A 27,450-nucleotide genomic window follows, 5' to 3' on the forward strand; every position below is an offset into this window, starting at 1 on the left:
AAAGAGAGGTGCCATCTGCTCTCTGTGGGAAGTGGACTTCTGTTGTTTTTCTCAGAGTTCTGTATATTGTTTCAAAATACAACTGCATACCAGAACTGGTGAGACAAGGTGTGTGTATGTCTGAGTGCTGGTTGCTGCGTTCTCCCACTGCAGGGGCACGCGGCTGAGGAGGGACTCCGCTTTGGGAGTTACTCTAAGCTGGCTTGCCTCTGGATTCTCTCAGTACTTTCTTTTCTAGTATTTTAATGCCACTTTCTTTGCACTGTTAGGTCAAGTTTGTGGATGCTCCGAACGCGTCACCTCTCCCCTCGGCCCCCGAATGGTCCCAGGGAGTGGAAGACTAGGGGTCCTGCATGGTTGTCTGGGTACACCATGGAATGCTAGGCAGAGTCGCTATGAATGGCCCTGTCTGTCTAGGTTTGATGGTGCACCCATTGCCATCCAAGTGTCTTCAGACTCATCTGTTAGGCACGTTTGTAGTAGGAAGCCTGTTCCTGGTAGTGTACTGTGCGCAAGACCTAAACATGTGGGCAGGGCTCATATCGCCTCTCAATTTAAAAACGGGAAAGAATATAAACCAGGAAACTGCAGGTCAGTGAATCTAAATTCAGTTGTCAGTAAAACTCTGGAGACCATAAGCAAGGGCGGGTGGAGGGAAGAGGTTGCAGAGACAGGAATTATTAGCAGAAACCAATTTGGTGCATGCCGGAGTGATCTAATCTCCTGTTGAAGAGGGCAAAGAAGCTCCTGATGAGGTGAATGTGGATAATGCTGGTTACCGAATGTCCTTCCATGTTGTCTTGGCTCTTTCTTTATCCATTGACTTCAGTTGGAGCTTTGCTTCAGGGCTTCAGGATCTGGCCCTTAGATTTAGGCATTAGCAAATGTGCCACATAACCTGCACAAGTCAGTCTGGGAGCAGAAGACAGCCATGTAAGCTGGGTATAGCAGAAGCATAGTTAAATGGATGTCATTGAAACAAAAGGACCCTGTAAATGGCACCAGCTCGTAGAGCAGAACGGTCACAGACACTATCCAGAAGATTTCAACCTGTTACAGGAGAGGCTAGGCAAGGGTTGGTGGGCATAGCAGGAATAAATCGGAAGTCATCCACTTGGACCAAAGGATGACTTTGTGGATAATGAAAGGGACTCATGGGGTTATGTTAGCATTGCCATGAAGTGGTTGCTGTTTGTTCAGCTGCAGCCTGAAAGACCAAGAGGATTGTATTCTGCACCAGAAGGAGTAGTGTAAAGCAGACAAGACATGTTATAAAGCCCTGGCCAAGGCCAGGGACAGGCCCTTCCTGGACTCCTGCATCCAGTTCAGGGCACATCATCACCCTACAGAATCACAAATTCAGGAGAAGGGGCAGAGAAGAGCTGCTGAACTAATCACATCTATGGAGAGCCTTAGTTCTGATCACAAGCTAGAGATCCTACGTCTGTACAGTCTGGAGAAGAGAAGGCTCCAAGGCAGGGGTGGGCAAACTTTTTGGCCCGAGGGCCACATCTGCGTGGGGAAATTGTATGCAAGGTCATGAATGTAGGGCTGGGGCAAGGGGTTTGGGTGTAGGAGGGAGTGCGGGATGTGGGAGTGGGTACGGTGTGCAGGAAGGGGCTCAGGGCAAGGGGTTGGGGTGCAGGAGAGGTGCAGGATGCAGGAGGGGGCTCAGAGCAAGGGGTTGAGGTGCAGGAGAGGTGCGGGGTGCAGGAGGGGACTCAGGGCAGGGACTTGGGGTACAGGAGGGGGTGCGGGTGCAGGAGGGGGCTCAGGGCAGGGGGTTGGGGTGCAGGAAAGGGGGAGGAGTGCAGGAGGGGGCTTACGGCAGGGGGTTGGGGTGCAGGAGGGGTGCAGCAGGGGGCTCAAGGCAGGGGGTTAGGGGGCTCAGGGCAGGGAGTTGGGGTGAGGGGTACAGGAGGGGTTTGGGGTGTGGGCTCTGGACTGGCGCCGCTTACCTTGAGTGGCTCCAGGGTGGCAGTGGTGCGCAGCGGGGCTAAGGCAGGCTCCCTGCCTGCCCTGGCCCCGTGCTGCTCCCGGAAGTGGTCAGCATGTCTGGCAGTGGCTCCTGGGGGTGGGGTGGGGCAGGTGGCTCTGCCGTGTGCTGCCCTTGCCTGTGGGTACCACCCCTGAAGCTCCCATTGGCCGCAGTTCCCCATTCCTGGCCAATGGGAGCTGCGGTGGGCGGTGCCTGCAGGCAAGGACAGCGCATGGAGCCCTCTGCCCCACCTCCCAAGGGGCTGCAGGGACGTGGTGCTAGCCACTTGTGGGAGCGGCACAGGGCCAGGGCAGACAGGGAGCCTGCCTTAGCCCCACTGCGCCGCAGGGCTACCAATCCCATGGGCTGGATTGAAAGCCCTGATGGCCAGATCTGGCCCTTGGGCTGTAGTTTGCCCACCTCTGCTCCGAGGGGTGGGGAGGAGAAGATTTTATAGCATTTCAGCACCTCTGAGGGACTTGGGTGAGGAAGGGGGACTCCTGGAAATTCCTGTCATTGGGGATGAAAAAGAAATGATATTTGCATTAAAAAGGCACAGAGGGCTTTTGCTGTTTCCAATCCTCAGCCCAGGGAGGCGCTGATACAATCCAACTGATTGGGCCTCCCGGGAAATGGGGAGTCGTACGTGTGCCCATGGCTTGTCAGTAAACAAATGTGATCAGTCTCCTAATCTGTGCATAGCCCAGTGCAAATCAGCATGATTCTTGGGGCTCCAGAAGAAGTCCCCCACAGGTGGCCTTGGTAAAGAACTTGGGAAGCTACTGCCTTCCTCTGAAGCCTGGAGCAAGGACTCTCTGCTGGGCTCAAGGGAGTATATCCTACATGACCCGTTTTCTGCGGTCACCAATGACCCTGGGCATTGGTGGATCTCAGTCCCTCCGCTTTCCTCCTTAGGTTTCTTTGCTTTTGTCTTCCAAGGCAATTTCTAAGCATGACGAGGACCTGTTCATATCCTTATTCTGTGTGGGCAGGGACAGATATCTGGAGCTGGCTCCTTAGAATGTGGAATTAGGCTAAAATATGGGCTGTCCTTATAGATCACCTGTGAGCTGCTTCCTCCCACACTTGAACCAGCTCCACCTGGGTGCGACTTTAAATTGCAGGCTGGCTCAGCTCTGGGCACTCAGACCCAGCTCTTGGCAGCACCATGAAGTCAAGGGGCCTCTTTCTCCTCCTGGGGCTCTTCACCCTCTGGACAGCGCTACAGAGTGCTCCAACACAAAGTGAGTACAGGCAGAGAAGGGAGCAGGGCATGGAGGGGAGACCTGGCATGGAGGGGGCAAGGGCAGTGGGTGCTTAGAAATACCTGACACTTTAGTTGGTTTGTCTCATCCATGACCTGACGCAGGGACCAATAGAAACACGTCTCCATTGTCAGAGCCACTGGCACAGGGATGGGACTGACCCCAGCAAAGCCAGGGTGAGGGGATGAGATTCCCTCGGAGCAGCAGACAGAATTACAGACCAGCTGGACTGGCCAGACACTGCGAGTTCCCGAGATGCTGAGTGACAGTCACTGAGGGCCAGGCATCCGAGGGCTCAGGCTGGCAGGCTCTGGACTGTTTTAACTGGAGGCTTTTATTATCAATATAAGAATATGCAGGAGCCCAAACTTTCCACTACAACATCCCACTGTCTTATGGGGGCCGTGCACCATGCTCATGCCTAGTATGCCAGCCAGATCTCCATCATCTCAGACTCCTCATCCACACTGGCACCTGGCTCCAGCTCCTGCGGCCTTTGGCACAGAACATCGTCCCTAACTGCCCTCCCCAATTCCCTGTTCGGGAAGACGCATCTGAGCTGCACCTACCGACTCTCTGATTCTTGGAGAGCAGTCCCCAGAAGCTGTGGGCATGTAAATGGGTGGGAGGGAAGTAGCCACAATCTGAGCTGGTTGTAGGTTGGCAGGCAGGAGTCAGCGAGGGGAACAGGGTTGTCTAAGGTTGAGGAACCCAGGTATAGATGGGAGAGAAGAGGGGAGGCTCTACCCATGGTACTTCACATGGGTCCCCAAGGCTGTTTTTGCTCTGAACTCTGTTTCTCGTCTCAAACGTGGGCTGCTGGGTGCTCCTGATTGCCCAGGACACACAGACCTGCTTCAAACGTACCCTCTTCTTGGCAGGGTTTGTTAACACAAACCAAACCTTGGGGTCCTGCTGGCATTTCAGCAGCCAAGCACTAACTTTGCAGACCTGGAAAGCATCCCCATATAACAGCACAGCCCTTAGTGACACTCCTGAGCCACCACTGAAATGCCTCTGGTAATTTGCTCAGATCTCTGAGAAAGGGTCCGTTTGGTTTGGAGCATTGTGTGCCGAGAAAGGGTCCGTTTGGTTTGGAGCATTGTGTGCCGTGTGTCAGCTCAAAGGGGTATTTGGAGAAAAAGCCAAACAAAATCTATTCTGCTTTTTTCCCAGTGGGGCGCTTTATGTAAAACACTTGATTCCTCCTTGACTGATCAGCTGTGCCCATGTTGCTAGGCCCTCAGTTAGCTCCCAAAGGGCAAGAGCGGAAATGTCTCCCTTGGCCCAGAGCATATACTCAGGGAAAGAAGGTCACTTTCCTGTGGCTGAAGAAAATCAAAGGTGGGGATTGCGAAGTCCTGAATGGTGGAAATGTCCATGCTGTCCATGTGCTTTGGAGAAATGCCCTGCACTTCTGTGAGCCTGCTACTGCTCCCATTGGAGTCAGCTGGATCGGGTCCTTTGTTGTTCAGCCACGTATTGCCATGGTCCATGTTGACCATCCTGTAGAGTCCTTTTAGCTAATTCAGCCCAAAGGCTCGAATTTGAGTGCCGGGGATCAGGCTCCTTCCTCTGTGTTTAGGCCCCTAAACAGACTTCCATGGAAGCTGTGGATGCTCAGCACCTCTGATAATGAGGCCACTTATTTAGGTTCCTCTCTCCCCCCTCCCCCACACAGAGACTGGGAGTGGCTAAGTCATTATGCAAGGTAACCTATTTCCCCTTGTTTTTTCCTACCTCCCCCCCTCAGACGTTCTTGTTAAACCCTGGATTTGTGCTGGAAATGGCCCACCTTGATTATCATACACATTGTAAGGAGAGTGATCACTTTAGATAAGCTATTACCAGCAGGAGAGTGGGTTTGTGGGGGGAGGTATTTTTTCATGCTTTGTGTGTATAAAAAGATCTTCTACACTTTCCACAGTATGCATCCGATGAAGTGAGCTGTAGCTCACGAAAGCTTATGCTCAAATAAATTGGTTAGTCTCTAAGGTGCCACAAGTCCTCCATTTCTTTTTGCGAATACAGACTAACACGGCTGTTACTCTGAAACCTGTATTGTCATTGGGACTCAGGGGGAACCTACCTCAAGATTAATAGGGACAGTTCACGTCGCTCAGCAGTATTGTTTTAAGCTCCTGGCAGAACTGAGATTGAAGCTTTTGACATTTTGCTCTGTGCCTATGAGGAGGAGTGGGATGGTGGTAGTGTAACAGGTTTTGGTGCCAGTTGGGAATGGGGGTAGGTGAACTACAAACATGTCAGATGTTTGGGCCTCTTTTCATTTCCTCTGAAGCAGTTCAGCCACCTGCTAGGAAGGATCTTCCTAACTCGCACAGAAGGAGAGCTGGCTGTATTTTAAAGAATCCTTATTGAGGTTACAGGAACAAACGATCCCGATGTGTAGAAAGAATAGTAAATATGGCAGGCGATCACCTTGGCTTAACAGTGAAATCCTTGCTGATCAAAAAAAGAAAAAAAGAAACACAAAAAAGAAGCTTACAAGAAGTGGAAGATTGGACAAATGACCAGGGAGGAGTATAAAAATATTGCTCGGGCATGCAGGAGTGAAATCAGGAAGGCCAAACCACACTTGGAGTTGCAGCTAGCAAGAGATGTTAAGAGTAACAAGAAGGGTTTCTTCAGGTATGTTAGCAACAAGAAGAAAGTCAAGGAAAGTGTGGGCCCCTTACTGAATGAGGGAGGCAACCTAGTGACAGAGGATGTGGAAAAAGCTAATGTACTCAATGCTTTTTTTGCCTCTGTCTTCACGAACAAGGTCAGCTCCCAGACTACTGCACTGGGCAGCACAGCATGGGGAGGAGGTGACCAGCCCACTGTGGAGAAAGAGGTGGTTCGGGACTATTTAGAAAAGCTGGACAAGCACAAGTCCATGGGGCCGGATGCGCTGCATCCGAGAGTGTTAAAGGAGTTGGCAGATGTGATTACAGAGCCATTGGCCATTATCTTTGAAAACTCATGGCGATCCGGGGAAGTCCCGGACGACTGGAAAAAGGCTAATGTAGTGCCCATCTTTAAAAAAGGGAAGAAGGAGGATCCTGGGAACTGCAGGCCAGTCAGCCTCACCTCAGTCCCTGGAAAAATCATGGAGCAGGTCCTCAAGGAATCAATTCTGAAACACTTAGAGGAGAGGAAAGTGATCAGGAACAGTCAGCATGGATTCACCAAGGGCAAGTCATGCCTGACTAATCTAATTGCCTTCTATGACGAGATAACTGGCTCTGTGGATGAGGGGAAAGCGGTGGACGTGTTGTTCCTTGACTTTAGCAAAGCTTTTGACACGGTCTCCCACAGTATTCCTGCCAGCAATTTAAAGAAGTATGGGCTGGATGAATGGACTATAAGGTGGATAGAAAGCTGGCTAGACTGTCGGGCTCAACGGGTAGTGATCAATGGCTCCATGTCTAGCTGGCAGCCGGTATCAAGTGGAGTGCCACAAGGGTCGGTCCTGGGGCCGGTTTTGTTCAATATCTTCATAAATGATCTGGAGGATGGTGTGGATTGCATCCTCAGCAAGTTTGCAGACGACACTAAACTGGGAGGAGAGGTAGATACGCTGGAGGGTAGGGATGGGATACAGAGGGACCTAGACAAATTGGAGGATTGGGCCAAAAGAAATCCGATGAGGTTCAACAAGGACAAGTGCAGAGTCCTGCACTTAGGACGGAAGAATCCCATGCACCGCTACAGACTAGGGACCGAATGGCTCGGCAGCAGTTCTGCAGAAAAGGACCTAGGGGTTACAGTGGACGAGAAGCTGGATATGAGTCAACAGTGTGCCCTTGTTGCCAAGAAGGCCAATGGCATTTTGGGATGTATAAGTAGGGGCATTGCCAGCAGATCGAGGGACGTGATCGTTCCCCTCTATTCGACATTGGTGAGGCCTCATCTGGAGTACTGTGTCCAGTTTTGGGCCCCACACTACAGGAAGGATGTGGAAAAATTGGAGAGAGTCCAGTGGAGGGCAACAAAAATGATTAGGGGGCTGGAGCACATGACTTATGAGGAGAGGCTGAGGGAACTGGGATTGTTTAGTCTGCAGAAGAGCAGGAGGGGGGGATTTGATAGCTACTTTCAACTACCTGAAAGGGGTTTCCAAAGAGGATGGAGCTTGGCTGTTCTCAGTGGTTGTAGATGACAGAACAAGAAGTAATGGTCTCAAGTTGCAGTGCGGGAGGTTTAGGTTGGATATTAGGAAAAACTTTTTCACTAGGAGGGTGGTGAAGCCCTAGAATGAGTTCCCTAGGGAGGTGGTGGAATCTCCTTCCTTAGATGTTTTTAAGGTCAGGCTTGACAAAGCCCTGGCAGGGATGATTTAGTTAGGGATTGGTCCTGCTTTGAGCAGGGGGTTGGACTAGATGACCTCCTGGGGTCCCTTCCAACCCTGATATTCTATGATTCTATGAGGAGAAAAGATCACCTACATCCAGGAAGTCTTCTTGGGCTTCAAGGATCTGATCCCCTTGTGCCAGCCAAGAAACAACCTGCTTCCATGAGCTCAGCTCATTGATGCCACGAGCACTGGACACCCTGAAGGAGACTCAAGCAAAAACCTGGGAGTTTGAGGCTTGTTCTTCCTGGCTAATAAAAAAGGGCCACAAGTAACTGGTGCCTCTCCTGACTGAAACAGCTAGTGCCTCCATTATTGAAGAAATCTTCCCTCCCTCCTTCAAACTCCCAAGAGTCCAGCCAACAATAAAGAAACCCACCCTGGATGCACTGGACCTAGCTAACTACTGCCTGGTTTCAAACCCACCATTCCTATGCAAGCTCAGAGATGTTAGCTGAAAGCTGCTTATAAGCTTATCTAGGCAAAGCCAATATCCTAGCCCCAGCACGGTGTGGATTCAGCCCAAGACATGGAACCAAAACAGTATTCCTGGCACTGATGGATGATCTGCTGCTGTGGATAGAGGGCAGGCGTCCATTCTTATTCTTCTGGACTTCTCTGCAGTGTTTGTCAGATACTTCTTCCCTGTTTGAAGGTGGACGCAGGGCTCAGGAGGAGGCAGAAAAACGGTCTGAGTTTTCTTGGAAGGACGCACCCAAAGGATGGTGATGGAAGTCGCACTCCTGCCTCTAGACCCTCACTTGTGAAGTGCCTGAAAGATCAATTCTGTTTCCTGTCCTATTCAGCATCTCCATGCAGCCTCTAGGAGAACTGATGAGACATCACTCAGATGCCAACAATATGCAGATGACATATCGCTCTATGAAAAGGAGTACTTGTGGCACCTTAGAGACTAACCAATTTATTTGAGCATAAGCTTTCGTGAGCTACAGCTCACTTCATCGGATGCATACTGTGGAAAGTGTAGAAGATCTTTTATACACACAAAGCATGAAAAAAATACCTCCCCCCACCCCACTCTCCTGCTGGTAATAGTTTATCTAAAGTGATCACTCTCCTTACAATGTGTATGATAATCAAGGTGGGCCATTTCCAGCACAAATCCAGGGTTTAACAAGAACGTCTGAGGAGGGCGGGGGGGGGGGGTAGGAAAAAGCAAGGGGAAATAGGTTACCTTGCATAATGACTTAGCCACTCCCAGTCTCTATTCAAGCCTAAGTTAATTGTATCCAATTTGCAAATGAATTCCAATTCAACAGTTTCTCGCTGGAGTCTGGATTTGAAGTTTTTTTGTTGTAATATCGCAACTTTCATGTCTGTAATCACGTGACCAGAGAGATTGAAGTGTTCTCCAACTGGTTTCTGGTATAGGGTGGTGTTTATGTGACCATCATTTATTAGCACTGTAGTGTCCAGGAAGTGGATCTCTTGTGTGGACTGGACTAGGCTGAGGTTGATGGTGGGATGGTCCAGTCCACACAAGAGATCCACTTCCTGGACACTACAGTACTAATAAATGATGGTCACATAAACACCACCCTATACCGGAAACCTACTGACCGCTATTCCTACCTACATGCCTCCAGCTTTCACCCTGACCACACCACACGATCCATCATCTACAGCCAAGCTCTATGATACAACCGCATTTGCTCCAACCCCTCAGACAGAGACAAACACCTACAAGATCTCTGTCAAGCATTTTTACAACTACAATACCCACCTGCGGAAGTGAAGAAACAGATTGATAGAGCCAGAAGAGTTCCCAGAAGTCACCTACTACAGGACAGGCCTAACAAAGAAAATAACAGAACGCCACTAGCCGTCACCTTCAGCCCCCAACTAAAACCCCTCCAACGCATTATTAAGGATCTACAACCTATCCTGAAGGATGACCCAACACTCTCACAAATCTTGGGAGACAGGCCAGTCCTTGCCTACAGACAGCCCCCCAACCTGAAGCAAATACTCACCAACAACCACACACCACACAACAGAACCACTAACCCAGGAACTTATCCTTGCAACAAAGCCCGTTGCCAATTGTGCCCACATATCTATTCAGGGGACACCATCACAGGGCCTAATAACATCAGCCACACTATCAGAGGCTCGTTCACCTGCACATCCACCAATGTGATATATGACACCATGTGCCAGCAATGCCCCTCTGCCATGTACATTGGTCAAACTGGACAGTCTCTACGTAAAAGAATAAATGGACACAAATCAGATAGTCAAGAATTATAACATTCATAAACCAGTCGGAGAACACTTCAATCTCTCTGGTCACGCAATTACAGACATGAAAGTTGCGATATTACAACAAAAAAACTTCAAATCCAGACTCCAGCGAGAAACTGTTGAATTGGAATTCATTTGCAAATTGGATACAATTAACTTAGGCTTGAATAGAGACTGGGAGTGGCTAAGTCATTATGCAAGGTAACCTATTTTCCCTTGTTTTTTCCTCCCCCCCTCCTCAGACGTTCCTGTTAAACCCTGGATTTGTGCTGGAAATGGCCCAACTTGATTATCATACACATTGTAAGGAGAGTGGTCACTTTAGATAAGCTATTACCAGCAGGAGAGTGGGGTGGGGAGAGGTATTTTTTCATGCTTTGTGTGTATAAAAAGATCTTCTACACTTTCCACAGTATGCATCCGATGAAGTGAGCTGTAGCTCACGAAAGCTTATGCTCAAATAAATTGGTTAGTCTCTAAGGTGCCACAAGTCCTCCTTTTCTTTTTGCGAATACAGACTAACACGGCTGTTACTCTGAAACATATCGCTCTATCTTATCCTTCACAACATACAACAACAGCACTGTCACTAAGCTGGCCCACTGCTTGGTTGGGGTCAGCTCATCAAAGAAGAACTGATTGAAACTGAAACCTAGCAAGACAGCAGTCATGTTGGTTAGCAGGCACGGTTATCAGGGGGAAGTAATTTGGAGTTTGCAGCCCCCATTCATCCTCTTCTGGTTGAAGATACATGCCCCAGTCAAGTCAAGTCAGTCTGTAGTTTAGGAGTTAGGATTCCTTGTTGATGTTAAGCTCCCACAGGGCAGTGTCTCCAGGTCAGTTTCTGCTGTCTCTGATGGGCTAGGAGACTCCATGCCATCTTGACAGATGAGGTCCTTGTCTGAGCAATACTTCAGTGTGACAAAGTGGATATTTTCTGTAATATTTTTATGATTCTGGTGTGTGCCTCAATTTCCCCTGTATGCTGCATTGTTGCCAAGTAAGGGGAAAAGGACTGTTTGCTCTCAGGGCAGGCTAAAAAAACATAAATATGAGAGTCACCTCGCTGTCTGGGCCTCAGTCCCCATACCAATGGAGTACCTAAGAAGACAATGGAAAATCCAATCACCAAGTCATAGACACCTAGCCACCAGTGATGCAGAGGGATATAGATTTCTCCACCTCTCATGAGGAAAGCTGAGCACAATCCCCCAGCTCGAGAACTGTTAAGGAAAAGTTAACACATGTGACTCCATTTTGGGTTGGGGCTCACCATTGTCTAAAAGCAAGCACATCATGCACGAGGAGGAGTGTTCCTTAGACACTGCATCCCTGTAAAAATCCTCCTCCTTGTCTCCAGCCTGCCTTGACTCCCAGTATCTGTTTTTTGTCAGTCTCTAACTCCCTATCTCCTGGCCAGAACAAAGGACTGGAGGGGGTGAGGTGGGGGAAGAAGAGCTGGCTGCTAGAAGCAGCCCGGGCTCTTACCTGGCATCTGACCAAGGAGGTCAGACTGAGAGACAGACAGAGCTTGAGCAACGGGCTTCAGTCGTGTCACTTACTGCACTTCTGGAAGTTGCTCAGATACCACAGGGATGGGTGCAGTATAAGAACCTGAATAGAACAGAATCAGGTACCATATGTACAACTACCTAGGGACTATCCAAGGTAAGGGGCAATGCTCATATCCTGTGGACAGGTTGCTGCAGCATGAAGAAAGTGCATAGGGTGGATTGGCAGCAGCCATATGTGACTGAGGCATATTTGGGTCTCTGACTCTCCTGTTTTCTCTCCCTTTTCAGGGATCCCTGGCACAGCTTCTCCTCTCCATGGTGATGACCCAGGGAAGCACATATCAGAAGAAGACAAGCTGAAGGAAAAACTTGTGTTGGGGGCAACAAAACCGGTGTCTGGACCAGAACCTGAGTCAACTGGAAAACCGGTGTCTGTTTCAAAACCTGGATCTGATGAAAAACCTGTGTCTGGTGGAGAAGATGATGAGGATGACTTGGACGGGGGAGATGGCGACCCTGACCTGAGCGAGGATGACTTGGACGGGGGAGATGGCGACCCTGACCTGAGCGAGGATGACTCGGATGGGGGAGATGGCGACCCTGACCTGAGCGAGGATGACTTGGACGGGGGAGATGGTGACGCTGACCTGAGCGACGATGACTTGGACGGGGGAGATGGTGATGCTGACCTGAGCGAGGATGATTTGGACGGGGGAGTTGGCGACGCTGACCTGAGCGAGGATGACGCGGACGGGGGAGATGGCGACCCTGACCTGAGCGAGGATGATTTGGACGGGGGAGATGGCGACGCTGACCTGAGCGAGGATGACTCGGACGGGGGAGATGGCGACGCTGACCTGAGCGAGGATGACTCGGACGGGGGAGATGGCGATGCTGACCTGAGCGAGGATGACTTGGACGGGGGAGATGGCGACGCTGACCTGAGCGAGGATGACTCGGACGGGGGAGATGGCGACGCTGACCTGAGCGAGGATGACTTGGACGGGGAAGTTGGCGACGCTGACCTGGGCGAGGATGACTCGGACGGGGGAGATGGCGACCCTGACCTGAGCGAGGATGACTTGGACGGGGAAGTTGGCGATGCTGACCTGAGCGAGGATGACTCGGACGGGGGAGATGGCGACCCTGACCTGAGCGAGGATGACTCGGACGGGGGAGATGGCGACCCTGACCTGAGCGAGGATGACTTGGACGGGGAAGTTGGCGACGCTGACCTGAGTGAGGATGACTCGGACGGGGGAGATGGCGACCCTGACCTGAGCGAGGATGACTCGGACGGGGGAGATGGCGACCCTGACCTGAGCGAGGATGACTCGGACGGGGGAGATGGCGACCCTGACCTGAGCGAGGATGACTCGGACGGGGGAGATGGCGACCCTGACCTGAGCGAGGATGACTCGGACGGGGGAGATGGCGACCCTGACCTGAGCGAGGATGACTTGGACGGGGGAGATGGCGACCCTGACCTGAGCGAGGATGACTCAGACGGGGGAGTTGGCGATGCTGACCTGAGCGAGGATTCTTCTCTGAGGGATGGGGGCTCTGATGGGGCTGAAGACTGTGACAAGTGAGGTGATAATTCTGACCTGTGGGATGGTGGCTCTAAACAGCTGATGGTTTGGAAACCTTCTGATATCAGATCAGCCGGCAAATACATTCCTGGCAACAAGAGCCTCTCTTTCCTGTTTGATGTTTTCCAGCTGTCCCTTCTCTTTTACCAGTGATTGCCTGGGAACAAGCTGCCTCCTCAAATGACAAGGTTACTGCTCAGGGATCACTCTCTCTGGGTGAAGGAAATCAATGTTCAGGGATCTTCGCTCCCTGGCTTGAGTAGGGTGCAAGGGGACGTTGGGGTTCTCTCTCTAGGCTCTTACTCTAAGCTCATCACCCTAGTGTCTGAGCACTTTGATTCAGCTTTCAGGTCACTTTTTCTTGGGATATATTTTCTGTCTTATTAAATCTTTCCTGATGGGTTAGCCAGCCCCTGGCACTGATGTTCTCCACTCCTAGCGGTGTTCCAGGTTCAGGCCAGTTCTTCTCTGATACCTGTCCCATCGCATGGTGCACCCAGAGCCATTCCCTCCGGACACCTTCAGTCTGGGCCTGGGGCCAGTGTCTTCCTCCGGCAGCCGGAATGCCGAGCTGAAGGAAAACTCATTTACTCATAAATTCCCCTGCTGATGTGGCTCCCCCTGCCCCGAGGTCAGCCAGACCTTCTGGCTAAGAGCAATCATAGCCCTGGTTTGGGCAGCTTGGATGGGCCTCTGCCGCTCCATTCTCCTGGGGACGGTGTAGACTTGAGGTAACGTGTTGGAAACCATACGTATGACTCCATTACCCAGCTGTGCACATAAAAACTGAGCTCCATTCCTGGCAGGCTACTGAGAAAGGATTGTGGAGCGAGCAAACGGGCTGTTTACACTTGGCGCCCAAATCCAGGGTTAACAGTGTGTAATCAGCTCTGCCATGCGTAACTGTTTGGCTTGGGTAAGACATTGTCTATCTGTGTGTGGGTTTCCCCAGGGGTAGATTGGGGGGGACCTACCTCCTGGGGACTCTGAGGACTCACCAGTACAGCACTTAGTAAATGTGTACATGTAACTCTTAGAATGTAGGGGAAGAAATTGTGTGTAGGGTTGTAGGGGCTGATTCTCCACAAGTCTGCAGCCCAGTGCTGGGCGCAGTTGTATGGTTTCCATGAACAAGCGTTGAGGATACACCTTCAAGCTGTGTATTTGGCAACTGGGTGTTCAAATGGCCACCCGTGCGGCTAATCTGCACATTGCATGGACAGACATCGTAATGGTGCCTGCAGATTAGAGACACAATTGTGCAGGTGCTCGGCCAGTGTCCTTGGGGAGTTAGGCCGTACGTATGTTCTACATCAGGGAACACAAAGAGCCCGGCTTTGTAAAAACCCTTCTTGTTTTCACCGTTCTCTTCCTTGGAGTAAAAAGTCCCCTCCCCGTAACACTGTTGTTAACGGAGCTGTGTGTTTATCTCTGCTGCTTTGCCCACCATTCTGCGTGTAGCTGGGTGTCTGAGCCACCTTCCTGTCTGGTTGATGCAGCGTGTGTTCTCTGCCATGTGACGTGCGCTGGGAGGTAGCTTGGTCTCTTTCTTTTAGAAATGAAAACCTCTCTTCAATAAATGTGGATATTAAAAATAACCCGTGCCAGGATATTGCTGTGAATGTCTGTCTGTGGTTTCATAAGCCTGTGTCCCTGGCCTGTGCTCTCCCCTTGCCCTCCCAGACAGGAGCTTCTCTTCTCTGTTGGGCCTAATTTCAGGGTACCATGAGACGCCCTTTCCACTAGTTCCTCAGTTAGTGACCAGGAACACAGAGGAACACACTGATCCTGCACATGCTCAGATGCTTAACTTCAATGGGACTTGTCATGGAGTCCCTGGGCGATGCTCTGGAACTGCTCCCCATGAAGCTAGGCAGGACTCTGGGGAAGTCTCCTTTCTGTGAGCAGCCTGTCTGGAGGGCACACAGCTCACCCAGCTTCCATCTTCCTGGGTCTGACCTCGGAGCCTTCAGCATCCTCTGCCCCTCCGTGCGCTTCCCACAGCGAGTCCGCTCAGGCGGGGCTCCTGGGGAAGCAGGAGGGTCCTGCCCCCCAACTCTGCAGGCAGACGGGACTCTCAGCCAGCCAGTAAAACAGAGGTTTATTAGACGACAGGAACACGGTCTAACACAGAGCTTGTAGGTGCAGAGAACAGGACCCCTCAGCTGGGTCCATTTCGGGGGGCAGTGAGCCAGACAACCACGTCTGCACTTCACTCCTCCTCCCCAGCCAGCCCCAAACTGAAACTCTCTCCAGCCCCTCCTCCCCTGGGCTTTGTCCCTTTCCCGGGCCAGGAGGTCACTGGATTCCTTTGTTCTCCAACCCTTTAGCTCTCACCTTGCAGGGGGGAAGGGCCCAGGCCATCATTTGCCAGGAAACAGGGTGTCGGCCATTCTCTGTGTCCAGACCACTGCACAACCCTGCCCTCTAGGGCTCTGCAACGATCATACACCCTTACCCCACCCCCTAGATCTTTAAGAACTGCATAGGGGAAACTCAGGCACCCCCACACTATTCAGAGGAAAGATTAAGAACAGTCCCACTTCATCACACTAGTCATGGGCCAAAAGCCAAACACAGAGGTATTTGCAGGAGTGGGGCCAAAATTAGTCCCTGCAGTACAATTTCTAGTGGCAAATTAGATCTGCACTAATAGAACCCTCACCCCTTCCAGTGCCCAGCACATTCTATCCCCCGAGCCCAGTCAGGGCACCCCCCGACGCGTGAAAGGCCAAAGGCCAAAGCAAAATGCCAGAGGAGGAGGAAGGGAAGATGGCAGTGTTAGGGAGAAGACACCTGACCAGGGTGCGAGTGTAGATGGGAGCCACAGAACCTTGTCTTTCTGCCACTGCTTTCGTGTGCCAGGACTCATCTGCCAGGGATTCTACTTGTTCTTTGGTGGTTTGAGTGCCCCAAGGCATGTGAGCGTTCCGAGACCCCTGGGGAGCCTGCCCGCCGGACCCAGCCCTCCACAGGGTTTCATTAAAACAGTCACACAGAGGCAGCCAAATAAAGGTGGGAATGGTGGGAGATCCAGACCTCCCCCAGAAGCAGCCGCTTCACAAAGCGCCTCAGACCGAGCAGGCAGTGGGACACGTTCCCAGAGCTGCTTGTACACAAATATGTAAGTGCATTTGGGAGCCCAGTGCACATGACTGTGTGTGTAAATGGGTGACTTGCACTAGGCAACCGGGTGTGCAGCTGCACAGGCCAAATTAGGCACAAAACCTGCACAATTGTGAAAACCTGGGCACTAGTGTAAAGATTGGTCTGCTCCATGTGGCTGCTCCCAGAGCTCCCCAGGCACATCCCAGAGCTTGTCTGTGCTTACTGGGAAAGTTTCCCACCAGGCAACTCAGCATCTCAGCCTCTGGATTGCAGCCCTGAACAGAAGCAGCTGCCTTGGATCCAGTTTGACAGGCCCAGAGGGGCGGGGTGGGTGGTGGGGGCTGCCCAGGCTGGGAGAGGCCTGACCTGGAGAACGGAAGCAGAGGCCGAGGTGCTGGGATGTCAGGAATTGTTTATTGAGGAAGAGAAGAAATCCCAGGAAGCCACGACCTGTTCTCCTGGCAAGAGCACCGGGGATGGGGGAGAGTCCCTGGGGGTCGGGGCTTTGTCTTCCTGCTAGTCCGATCTTTGGCAATTGACCCCAGTGCGGCTGAGGCAGCTCGTCCCCTGAGGAGTCCGGGTCCTGGCAGACGGGAGTTAGGGAGACCCTGGGAAATAGGACAAAGCCGTCAGAGCCCTTGTACCATGGCACTGTGAGGCACCTCCCCCACTCCTTAACCAGTCCTGCCTTGAAGACGGTTTAAATTCCAGCCCGGCTCAACACTGGGGACTCAGAGCTGACCCTCAGCAGCACATGGCATCAGGGTGCATTGACCCCGGGTGCCTTACACACCCAGCAGGTATATTTCCATTTCCTTGGCTAGTCACTCGCACGACTAGAGCTGCAGGCAGAAAGGAACTGAGACTCTTCCAGCTCTGGAGGGTGGGGGCAGGTGGGAGGACAGGACGGGATGGGCTCCCTTCAGTCTGCAGCTATGGGACGGTGAGAGATGGGCCATGTATACAGTGTGTGATGCTGTATGGACTAGCCGTGACCATTTATAATGTTCTTGATACCAGTGTTACAAAATTGCAATGAATCGTACAAGATATGCCCTGTAAAGTATCAGTGGAAAAGTTATGATTGGCTAAATATGATAATCATGTTTATATGTATGGATCCTATTTGTATTGTGAGTTATAAATATGTGTGGTATATTTGTATTTCAAACTTGTGCTGTGTTTCTGGGTGACACCCCCAGACAGATTGGCATCAGCACTATCCAGCCAGCTACACAATGAACCCACGGAGAGATGGCAGGGGTTACACCTATGAGTCAGCAGGACATGTAGGGATGAGTCTGTGGACAGGGGCCTGCAATTGCTTTTCCATGCCCATGTGCTTGTAGGTTTGTGTTTGGGACACAGGATGTACAAGCCACAAGACAAAGAATATAAAATGGCAGCTGCATCTTCTCCATTTTTGTCTTCAATCCTGCTTCTCACCTCTGGAGTAACTTCTCTACAAACTGAAGCTCTGAACAAAGGACTGAATAACCCATCCAAGCTGTGGATGTGTTCCAGAGGGACTCTACAAGTCAGCAAACTCACCAATGCTGCTAAGAACCTGATATATGGACTCTGAAGTCATATGTATAGACCTGATTGTTTTGACCATTTAACAGCTCTCTTGTTCTTTTCCTTTCTAATAAACCTTTAGTTTTAGACGCTAAAGGATGGGCTGGCAGTTTGGTATTTTGGGCAAGATCCAACCTAATATTCACCTGGCAATGTGACTGGCCCTTTGGGGTTCAGAAGAACATTTTGTAGAGTGAGAAGAGTTTTCAAATAACTCCTCACCTTACTGCACTGAGCTGCTGATTGGGAGCCAGGGAACTGGAATGCAATAAAGGGGCTGTGTGATTTCTTTTCTAGCTTCTTGATAACCAGTGTGGGGGATCAGGAGCACAGTTTGTGACTGATTGGTGAATCTGACTTCAGTGTTAACCTCCAGTTTTGGGAGGATCTGTCTTTTTTTTTCAGCCTGTCCTGACCTTGGCATTTTCAGTGAGGGCTTCCCTTTCCACCACAGGTAAACACACATTCACCGTCTCCACGCATCAGATATGCATGCGCTGTGCGTGTACAGTGCATATTCCACGTCTAGATAATACTTAGTCCTGCCATGAGTGCAGGGGACTGGACTAGATGAGCCCCCAAAGTCCCTTCCAGTCCTATGATTCTATGCTCCATACCAACTGCAGCAGCCCTGAACCACACCGAGACTACACCCAGGCACCGTCGGAATAGGTAGGGAACATACACGAGGGGCCCCATTTACTGGAGAGCAGCCTGGGGGCCCTGGTGTGTTCCCAGCATTGCACTGTATAAGTAGCAGCACCTGTCCAGGTTGTCATGGGTCTTACCCTGGCCTGCACAGGCCTGGAGACAATCTTCTTTAGTCTCAAAGTTGTTCTTAAAAAGAAAAGGAGGACTTGTGGCACCTTAGAGACTAACCAATTTATTTGAGCATAAGTTTTCGTGAGCTACTGCTGTACTCCTTTTCTTTTTGCGAATACAGACTAACACGGCTGTTACTCTGAAAGTTGTTCTTGTTCCCATTGCAGCCACCATAAGAGAATTCCTCACACTTCTTAGAATGCCAGTTGTAGACCCAGCGAGGAATGGCAGCAGTCCAGGGGCCCACTTCAGTGGGGAGGCTGCAGATATCTGCGGACACAGGACAGAGAGATAAGGGACTCAGAAGCAGGGACTTCTGCCAAGGATCTGTCTCCCCCACACCCAGATGAAGAGGGTAGGCATGAGAGCGCAGGAGCAGAGGCTTGTCCTATGGGCGTCTCTGTGCAATGTGATGTGGCCTTTACCACCCAAAGTGAGAAATCATCAGGGAAAAATATCCGTGTCCAGCTTCAGCAGAGCCTCAGCACCCTGGGGCAAGGGTGTTCCAGAGGATGGAAGAGTCCCTCCTTCCCCTGCAGAGCTGGCATTGCCCCTCCCAGTGCTAGAGGAATGGCACAAAGGATTGCACGTGGACACGGAAATGGACGTCTGGAAGTCTGAGAGTCCTTGGAAAGGAAGATGGCCCCTGTCTTCATGGTGCTGCCGGGAGCCGGGTCCAGTGCCCAGCCCTGAGCCGGGCTGGGATTTAAACCCGGTGGGGCCGGGTCAGAAGGGGAGGAGGTGCCTGCAGTGAGCTCTCGGCTCCTGCCATGCTCCAGCTCCCAGCACGTGCTGTCTGACAATAAATCAGTTCCCCCAGGTGGAACGAGGAAACAAGCCGGATCCTGGGGTTTGCGAAACCCCCTTGAAGGGAGCCTGGAGAAACAGGGAGGTCCAGGCCCAAAAGTCCCGTTGGCTGCAGTCTCAGAGACTGATGGGGGCACATGTCCGCCCCATCCTAGGGGACAGACCCTACTCAGTGCCCAAGGGAAGGGAAATCCCTGGCTCCTGCCAGTGGCTCCGGGGTGCGCATGTGTAATTCCTTCCTGGCCCCAGGGGTACAGACAGCTTGGCCCACGGGGGAGTGCGCGTCACCCTTCAACCCCAGACATGGGCTGGGAGCCAGGTCACGGCCCTTTCCCCGTTGTGTCCCCAGTAGCTGGTTCCGCCAGCCCCCTTGGGGCTCTGGAGACGGGACTGGCTCTGGAAAAAGTCCCCGCGGGGGATTCGATTCCCAGCAGCGCCCATTGGACCCCTGGCTACTGCTCAGCTGCCCCTGCCCTGCAGCCTGGCTGCGTCTGTCCAGCAGGGACTGACCAGAGGGACTGTGGTGCCCAGCCCCCATCCCTTCCATTTCCCAACACGGGGAACCCTGCCCAGGGGAACGAGGAAATGGCCATGGCCCAGAGCAACGGGGGATCAGCCGTGGACACACTGGGCTTGTGCTGCTGCCCTTGTGAACTGCCAGAGCCTGACACGGGCCCAGAGCCCCCAGAGCCGCCCTCCCGGAGAAACCAGCCAGACGGGTCCAGAGCAGCCCTGCAGGGCTGGAGGCCTGGTCACCTGAGGGGACCGGCCCGACCTGCCCACACCAGCCAGGGCAATGCAGAGCGGAGGGAGGAGCCCGCCTGGCCCCCCCATCTGTTCTTCCGTGAGACACTCGCCACCAGGACACCTGGAGGAGGTGCCTGACTTGCATGGCAATAATATGGCTGGATCCCAGAACTGGGTCTTGCTGGGGAGAGGGACCGACCCCATTGGGGAGAGCGGGGTTGACAGGCTCTGAGCTGGGGCTTCCTCCCCCAAGCGACTCCCCCCAGAGCTACTGGGGAGGGGCCGGCTTAGAAAATCCTCCCCCGACCCTTTCACCTCAAATGCCTGTTCCCCAGCCACTCTGGATTGTGTCCCCTGAACCCCTCCCAGAGGTGCTGTCTGGGGTCCTGTGGAGACAGACCTGCTCCCCTCGAGGTGCTGAGCAGCTGTGCGTCCCCACCCCAGCAATGTGTCTGGGTGTGTGAGGTGCCCTCCCCTCTAGGCTCTGACCCCCCCGGAGGCTGGTGGTCCTTAATACCCTCTCCCTCCAGGACACAGGGCGAGCCCAGCCTCTGGGGGCTTAAACACAACACCCCTGGGAGCACCCCATAGGCAATCAGCGTCTCTCAGTCTCTGGATTGCAGCCCTGAACAGAAGCAGCTGCCTTGGATCCAGCTTGACAGGCCCAGAGGGGCGGGGTGGGTGGTGGGGGCTGCCCAGGCTGGGGGAGGCCTGACCTGGAGAACGGAAGCAGAGGCCGAGGTGCTGGGACATCAGGAAATGTTTATTGAGGAAGAGAAGGAATCCCAGGAAACCTCGACCTGTTCTCCTGGCAAGAGCACCGGGGATGGGGGAGAGACCCTGGGGGTTGGGGCTTTGTCTTCGGGCTGATCCGATCTTGGCAATTGGCCTGTGGGCTGAGGCAGCTCGTCCTGGCAGACGGGAGTCAGGGAGACCCTGGAAAATAGGAGGAAGCCGTCAGCGCCCTGGTCCCGTATCGCTGCTCCCCAAACACCCTGCGCTCGGCGTGGCAGACACCATCTCAGGCAGACAGGTGCGCGTGCCAGGAGGGATGGGGCCGCAGCGCGTCTCTGGGCGGCTGCTGAGCTGCAGGGTGTCCTTGTGGCCGGAAGACGGGACTCACCTGCTGGAGCCACCGTCAGGCAGATGTAGCCACAGCCATTAAAGCAGCACTTCTGTCCTTCTTTACAGTCAGAGTCGCTGTCGCAGCCATGCAGGCAAATGCCAGGGCCTGAGGTCTTGGGGCAAACCCCGGGTCTCTCTGCAATGCAGAATGGGCACACAGGGAGACACCAGTCTTGTCACTTAGCTGCACCAGCCAAAGGGACTCCCAGCCTCTGCCTTAGGACCTTGAACTGGCAGCTCCCTGGGCAGAGGTCCAGGGCAGCAGACACTTCCAGCTTCCTGAGACAGCTCTGGGCTGGGGGGCCTGGGAGTTGGGATCAGGTATGGCAGGCTCATGGGACTGGGTTTTGTTCCCCTGCCGCTGCAGAGCTGCCTGTCCCCCTGCCCAGCGCTCTGGACCCTTCCCCTGTGCTATCAGCCCTAGTGCTGCATGCAGGTGTGAGGACAGCCTCAGCCCATGGCACTGCACAGCCAGCTCTCGCTCAGAGCTCCGCGATTGCTACCCAGCGTAGCCAGACCATGCTGCACAACGGACAGAGCGGGCAGCTGGGTCCGAGGGGCCGGGCGTTTAGTCTCTGCTGTCAGGATTTCCGGGTGGAAGTGAAGCCTCCAGCACGACCCCAGTAGAACAGCACACTTGTGCCAGAACTGGAGTCAGATGCCGGCAGCGCGGTCTCCCCTGCCCAGGCTCTTGGCCAGGGACCTGGGTCCCTGGCTGCCCCATGTGTCCATTAGCTTCTTCAGGAGGCAGGTCAAACCGTGATACAGGGTGGCAGTGGCTGCCCAGGGCCACGCAGTAGGAGGCTATACTGGAACTCAGGACTTCCTGGCTAACAGGGCCACGGCTCCGAGCCCTGTGATTTAGGACCCCCCAGGTCCCTCCCCAGCCACAGCAGGGCTGGAACTCAGGGGACCTTTTATTTGACCAGACCTCCCACCATGAGAGATACCAGGGCTCCTTGAACTGCTGGAGACCAGCCCCAGTGTAATTCCGCCCCCCCAGTTTATGGTATGGATCTGGGCAGCACCTGCCCCCGCCCCACCGAGGGAGAGGCCGGGCTCTGTCCCACGCACCAGGAGGCCTGCAGGCATGCACACACTCTGCCTTCGTCTTAAAGTTGTTCTTGTTGCCCTTGCAGCCTCCGTAGATGAAGCTTTCACACGTCCTGGAGGCCGGGTTGTAGAAGTAGCGAGGGATCCGTCCCTTGCAAGGTCCCTGCTCAGGCGGGAGTCGGCAAATGTCACCTGGGGAGAGGAGATGGGTTGTGATGAGAGCAGAGATCTGCACTGGATGGCCCTGAACACACGCGTGTGCTCTCTGGGAGGAGGCGACGGCAGGGTGCCTCTGGCCTGCATGGTGTGGCCGTTCACTCCTGACCTGAGAGCTCTTCCGGGGAAAGTGGGTGCCACAGGAGAGAAACATCCACTTCCACCTCCAGCAAAGACTCTGAGCCCTGGGGTCTGGGAGCGACGGCCCCAGGGAAAGCACATTTAAGGGCAATTCTTGCACTGCAAGTTGTGACTTCCTCTACAAAAGAGAGAGCTCCTGGGACCCTCATCTGAGCCACGGGCAACTTCCCTTACTCACGTTTATCTCCCTGACCAGCTACAGCCTGCAGCTCGGCCCAGACGGCGAGGAGCCCCAGGAGCAGGAAGATGCTGCCTGACTCCATGGTTCTGACGGGAGCTGGGTCTGAGTGCCCAGCGCTAAGCCAGGCTGCGATTTAAAGCCTAGTCCACGTGGGACCTGGTCAGGAGCGGGGGGAGGTGCCCGCAGTGACCTATCGGCTCCTGCCATGCTCCAGCTCCCAGCACGCGCTGTCTGACAATAAATCAGTCCCCCCGGATGGAACGAGGAAACAACCCGGATCCCGGGGTTTGGGAAACCCCCTCGAAGGAGCCTGGAGAAACAGGGAGGTCCAGAGCGCCCTGTGGGGAGACAGCCTGATGCAAAGTGAGACTGACGGGGAGGTGAGCTGGGGAACCCAGGGTTCCTGTGAGCAGGGCATGGAGATGGGGCACGTTGTGCAGCAGGGCTGAGAAGGCCAAGAGGATTCTGGGTGGCAGGCGACACGGTGTAACGAAGGCAAGGCGTGGTGACATGGTACAGGCTGTCTGCCCTGCTGGTACCAGGGCGTCACACCCCCTGCGCTGCTCAGCCCTGCTGGAGTCTCCTCAGTGCCCTGCCGCAGCAGGTGCCAATGCAAACATCCTCCACGCCTGGCATGTTACTGAAGCCCTGCCCAAAGCCAGGGACAGGCCCCTCCTGGACGCCTGCATGCAGCTCCGGGCATGTCAGCTCCCTAGAGAAGCAGAAATCCTGGAGAAGGTGCAGAGATGAGCAGCTGCTGAGGGTCTCAGCTAGAGATCTGAACCCTGGGCAGCGTGGGGACCAGCAGCTCTGGAGGGGTGATGGCTAGATGAGGATCTGTCAGGGCTGAAACCGTAGCCAGGGGTGACATAGCAGTGCTGGGAATGGAATCCACCTAGAGCCAATCCCGTCTGGGATCCTGGGCCCCAGCTGGCTGGCAGAACCAGCTACTGGGGACTAAGCGAGGAACGGGCTGTGACCTGGCTCCCACCCTGTGTCCGGAGTAAAGGGTGACTCGCACTCCTCTGTGGGCTGGGTTGTCTCCAGACCTAGGATCAGGAAGGAATCACGAGTACGCGGACACACACATGCCAGCATGCACACAAACACACACTTATGCCAGGGTTTCTCCTTGTCTTGGGCACTGAGCAGATACTGTCCCCTAGGATGGGGTGGGCATGTTCTGCCATCAGTCCCTGGATCTGACTGGGACCTTGGAGCCTGGGCCTACCTGTTTCTCCAGGTTCCTTTGGGGGGTTTCTCAGACCGCAAGATCCGGGTTGTTTCCTCGTTCCATGCAGGGGAACTTACAGGTGAAACTGGTTTATTGTGAAATGCAGTGAGTTGCATGCTGGCCCAGGGAAGGAGCCCAAAGGTCACTATGAGTCACCTCCCCTCTCAGCTGCAGCAGGGACAGGGTTTAAATCCCTGCCCGGCTCAGCCGTGGGCACTCAGACCCAGCCCCTGGCAGCATCATGACGTCAGGGGCCATCTTCCTGCTCCTGGGGCTCCTGGCCCTCTGGGCCCAGCTGCCGTCTGCGTCTGGAGGTGAGTGCGGGCAGCCGGCAGAGAAGGGAGCAGGGGCAGTGGGTGCTTGGAAATACCTGACCCATTAGGCAGTGGGTTGGTTTGTCTCATCTGTGACCTGACACCGGGACCAATAGAAACACGTCTCCGTTGTCAGAGCCACTGGCACAGGGATGGGACTGACCCCAGCAAAGCCAGGGTGAGGGGATGAGATTCCCTCGGAGCAGCAGACAGAATTACAGACTGGCCGGACACTGTGAGTTCCTAAGATGCTGAGCGACAGGCACTGAGGGGGGCAGATGTCCCAGGCTCAGGCCTGGGGGGGAGAGTGGTCCTAGCTTTCAGCTCTGTGTAGACAGCTCAGATACTGCAGGGCTGAGCACAGAGGAAACAGCTACAGGGAGAGATGGTAACACAGATGTCAGATTAGAAGACTCCCCGGATGAATCTCTTGATAAATTTGAGAGAATTTATGAAATTCAGTATAGGCAGGTACCAAGTACTGCACGGGGGAAACACACACATACCACGGGGGAATAACTGGCTAGGCAACAGTATGCAGAAAGGGATCGGGGGCCACAGTGGATCACAAATTGAATATAAGTCAACAAGGTGATACTGCTGCAAAAAAGGTACAAGTCATTCTGGGTTGGATTAACAGGGGTGTCGTATGTAAGACACGGGAGGTCATTGTCCCGCTCTGCTCAGCACTGGGTGCTGCACTTTAGGAAAGACGTGGAGAAATTGGAGAGAGTCCAGAGGAGAGCAACGAAAATGATAAGAAGTTTAGAAAAACCTGAACTATGAATAGTGGTGGATTAGCCACTGGGCCAATGGGGATCGGGCCCAGGGGCCCCAGGCAATTGGGGGGCCCTGGAAAAATCGGCACCCCTGTCCCCCGACCTGCTCTGCCCGCCCAGTGCTTCTGCTGGGGAGTGGGGTTGGGGCATGGGGTCTTGCCCCACTCTGCCCACTTGGCGCTCCTGCTGGGGAGCGGGGGAAGCCCCCACACCCCGAGCCCATTTCCCCAATAGGAGCATGGGGAGGGGCAAGAGGGACTACAGGTAGAAGGGGTGGGGAGGGGCCCCCACTTCCTCTGGCCCAGGTCCCCACAAAACCCGAATCTGCCTCTGCTGATGAGGAAAGGTTGAAAGAACTGGGCATCTTCAGTATAGAAATGAGACGACTGAGAGGGGAATAACAGCCCTCAAATCTGTAAAAGGTTGTTGTAAAGAGGAGATGGATCAACTGTTCTCCAAGGGTAGAAGAAGGAGGAACCAGCTTAGTTTGCAGGAAGGGAGATTTAGCTGAGATATTAGGACAAGCTTTCTAACTCTAAGGCTTGGTAAGCTCTGGAATAGGTGACTGAGGGGGGTTGTGGAACCCACATCAGTGGGGGATTGTCACGGGGTCCCCGGGCAATACTCTGGAACTGCTCCCCACAAAGCCAGTCAGGACTCTGGGGAAGTCTCCTTTCTGTGAGCAGCCTGTCTGCAGGAGACACAGCTCACACAGCTTCCACCTTCCTGGGTCTGACCTCGGAGCATTCAGCATCCTCTGCCCCTCCATGTGCTTCCCACAGCGAGTCTGCTCAGGCGGGGTCCTGGGGAAGCCAGAGGGTCCTGCCCCACAACTCCGCAGTCAGACGTGACTCTCAGCCAGCCAGTAAAACAGAGGTTTATTAGACGACAGGAACATGGTCTAACACAGAGCTTGTAGGTGCAGAGAACCGGACCCTTCAGGTGGGTCCATTTTGGGGGGCAGTGCGCCAGACAACCCCATCTGCACTTCACTCCATGTCCCCAGCCAGACCCAAACTGAAAACCCTCTCCAGCCCCTCCTCCTCTGGGCTTTGTCCCTTTCCCAGGCCAGGAGGTCACCTGATTCCTTTGTTCTCCAACCCTTTAGCTCTCACCTTGCAGGGGGGAAGGGCCCAGGCCATCAGTGGCCAGGAAACAGGGTGTCGGCCATTTTCTGTGTCCAGACCCCGGCACACCCCTGCCCTCTAGGGCTCTGCAACGATCATATACCCTTACCCCACCACCTAGATACTTAAGAACTACACAGGGGAAACTGAGGCACCCCCACACTATTCAGAGGAAACATTAAGAACAGTCCCGCTGCGGCACACAAGCTCTGGACTCTCGTTCCAAGGACTGCACTGGTGGAGGAGCCCAATGGCCCTGGCCCTGAGTGAGCTGCACCCTGGGCTCCAGATGGTGCAGGAGAGGGACCTCTGTTGCCAACTCTGGTCTGCAGAGATCATTAACGCGAACCGGCCCTGTGGCTGGCCTGCTCCCTCTGGCCCCGCACTCCGGCTGAGAGGCAGTTCCGCATTTCCGTGCTGTCAGCAGAGGCCCTTTGGCTCAGGCTGAGACGGGCCATCCTGCTGGGAACACAAAGTCTCTTCCAGCCTGGGCCCCCTCTTGGGCGCTGGTTTTCCAGGCCCTGTCAGGCAGCGCAGTCTTTGGGAAGCAGGGGCCATTCAGACGTTTGCCCCATTGCACCCCTGGGAGGAATTTCTTTTCCTGCTTTTAAAAAGCAGTGAGGTTTTTGGGTCCCACGTCACTACAGGTGGCTGAGAGCGACGCTCCCTGGCGCAGGGAGGCTGTGAGAGAAGCACCGGCATTGTCACAGTGACGGCCACTCCCTGGTGCTGCCCACAGAGCGAGAAGGCTGATGAGCAGCCGGGGGGTGAAGCTGCCCTCCCGCAGCGGCTGAAGTGGGGAGTGTGGCTCTGAGTGGGAGCAGAGGGATGAGCGGCGTCCAGGGCTCCCTGGCTGGGGTCTCTCTTCAGTCCTGCTCTGGCCTGTTTCCCACAGCGAGCCGGGAGCCTTTAGCAGGGGCAGATGAGCGTCAGGGCGCGTGTCTCATGGCCACATGATCCTCTGTGTCCCAGGGAGCCGTGGGAGCTGCCCAAAGCCGCTCGGTGCTGAGCTCTGCGCAGAGTTATGCACCAGCGACGGTTCCTGTCCTGAAGGAGAAAAGTGCTGCAGTAACGGGTGTGGCCACCAGTGCATCAGAGTGTCTGGAGGTGAGTTTAATGCCTGCCTCCGCAGGGAGCCTGGGCTGCCAGGGCCAGAGGGGGGATATGCCCATATCTGAGCAGGTGGGAGGAATCGGAGGAACACAGTGAAGGGCCAGGGCCCCAGCCGCATTAGCCAGCCCCCACCCCCG

At 53.9% G+C, this 27,450-nt stretch overlaps 1 protein-coding gene across 1 annotated transcript; it reads right to left on the reverse strand.

Annotated features, from left to right (window-relative positions):
* Positions 1-16,673: 16,673 nt before the first annotated feature.
* Positions 16,674-22,828, reverse strand: LOC144273770 (chelonianin). Its single transcript, XM_077832471.1, has 5 exons — positions 22,744-22,828; positions 22,230-22,400; positions 21,154-21,291; positions 18,615-18,746; positions 16,674-16,684 (listed from the first exon to the last, which is right to left on the reverse strand). The coding sequence occupies exons 1-5, from the start codon at positions 22,826-22,828 to the stop codon at positions 16,674-16,676; spliced, it is 537 nt and encodes a 178-aa protein (XP_077688597.1).
* Positions 22,829-27,450: the final 4,622 nt, after the last annotated feature.

This window comes from Eretmochelys imbricata, chromosome 13 (assembly GCF_965152235.1).
Source record: "Eretmochelys imbricata isolate rEreImb1 chromosome 13, rEreImb1.hap1, whole genome shotgun sequence".
NCBI classification, from domain to species: domain Eukaryota; kingdom Metazoa; phylum Chordata; order Testudines; family Cheloniidae; genus Eretmochelys; species Eretmochelys imbricata.

Coding starts and splice junctions, on each gene's coding strand:
- LOC144273770 (XM_077832471.1), bottom strand. CDS start 22,828: ATGGAGTCAGGCAGCATCTTCCTGCTCCTGGGGCTCCTCGCCGTCTGG. Junction 22,401..22,743: donor AGCTGGTCAGGGAGATAAAC/GTGAGTAAGGGA, acceptor TCCTCTCCCCAG/GTGACATTTGCCGACTCCCG. Junction 18,747..21,153: donor CCTGACGGTGGCTCCAGCAG/GTGAGTCCCGTC, acceptor CTGTGTCCGCAG/ATATCTGCAGCCTCCCCACT.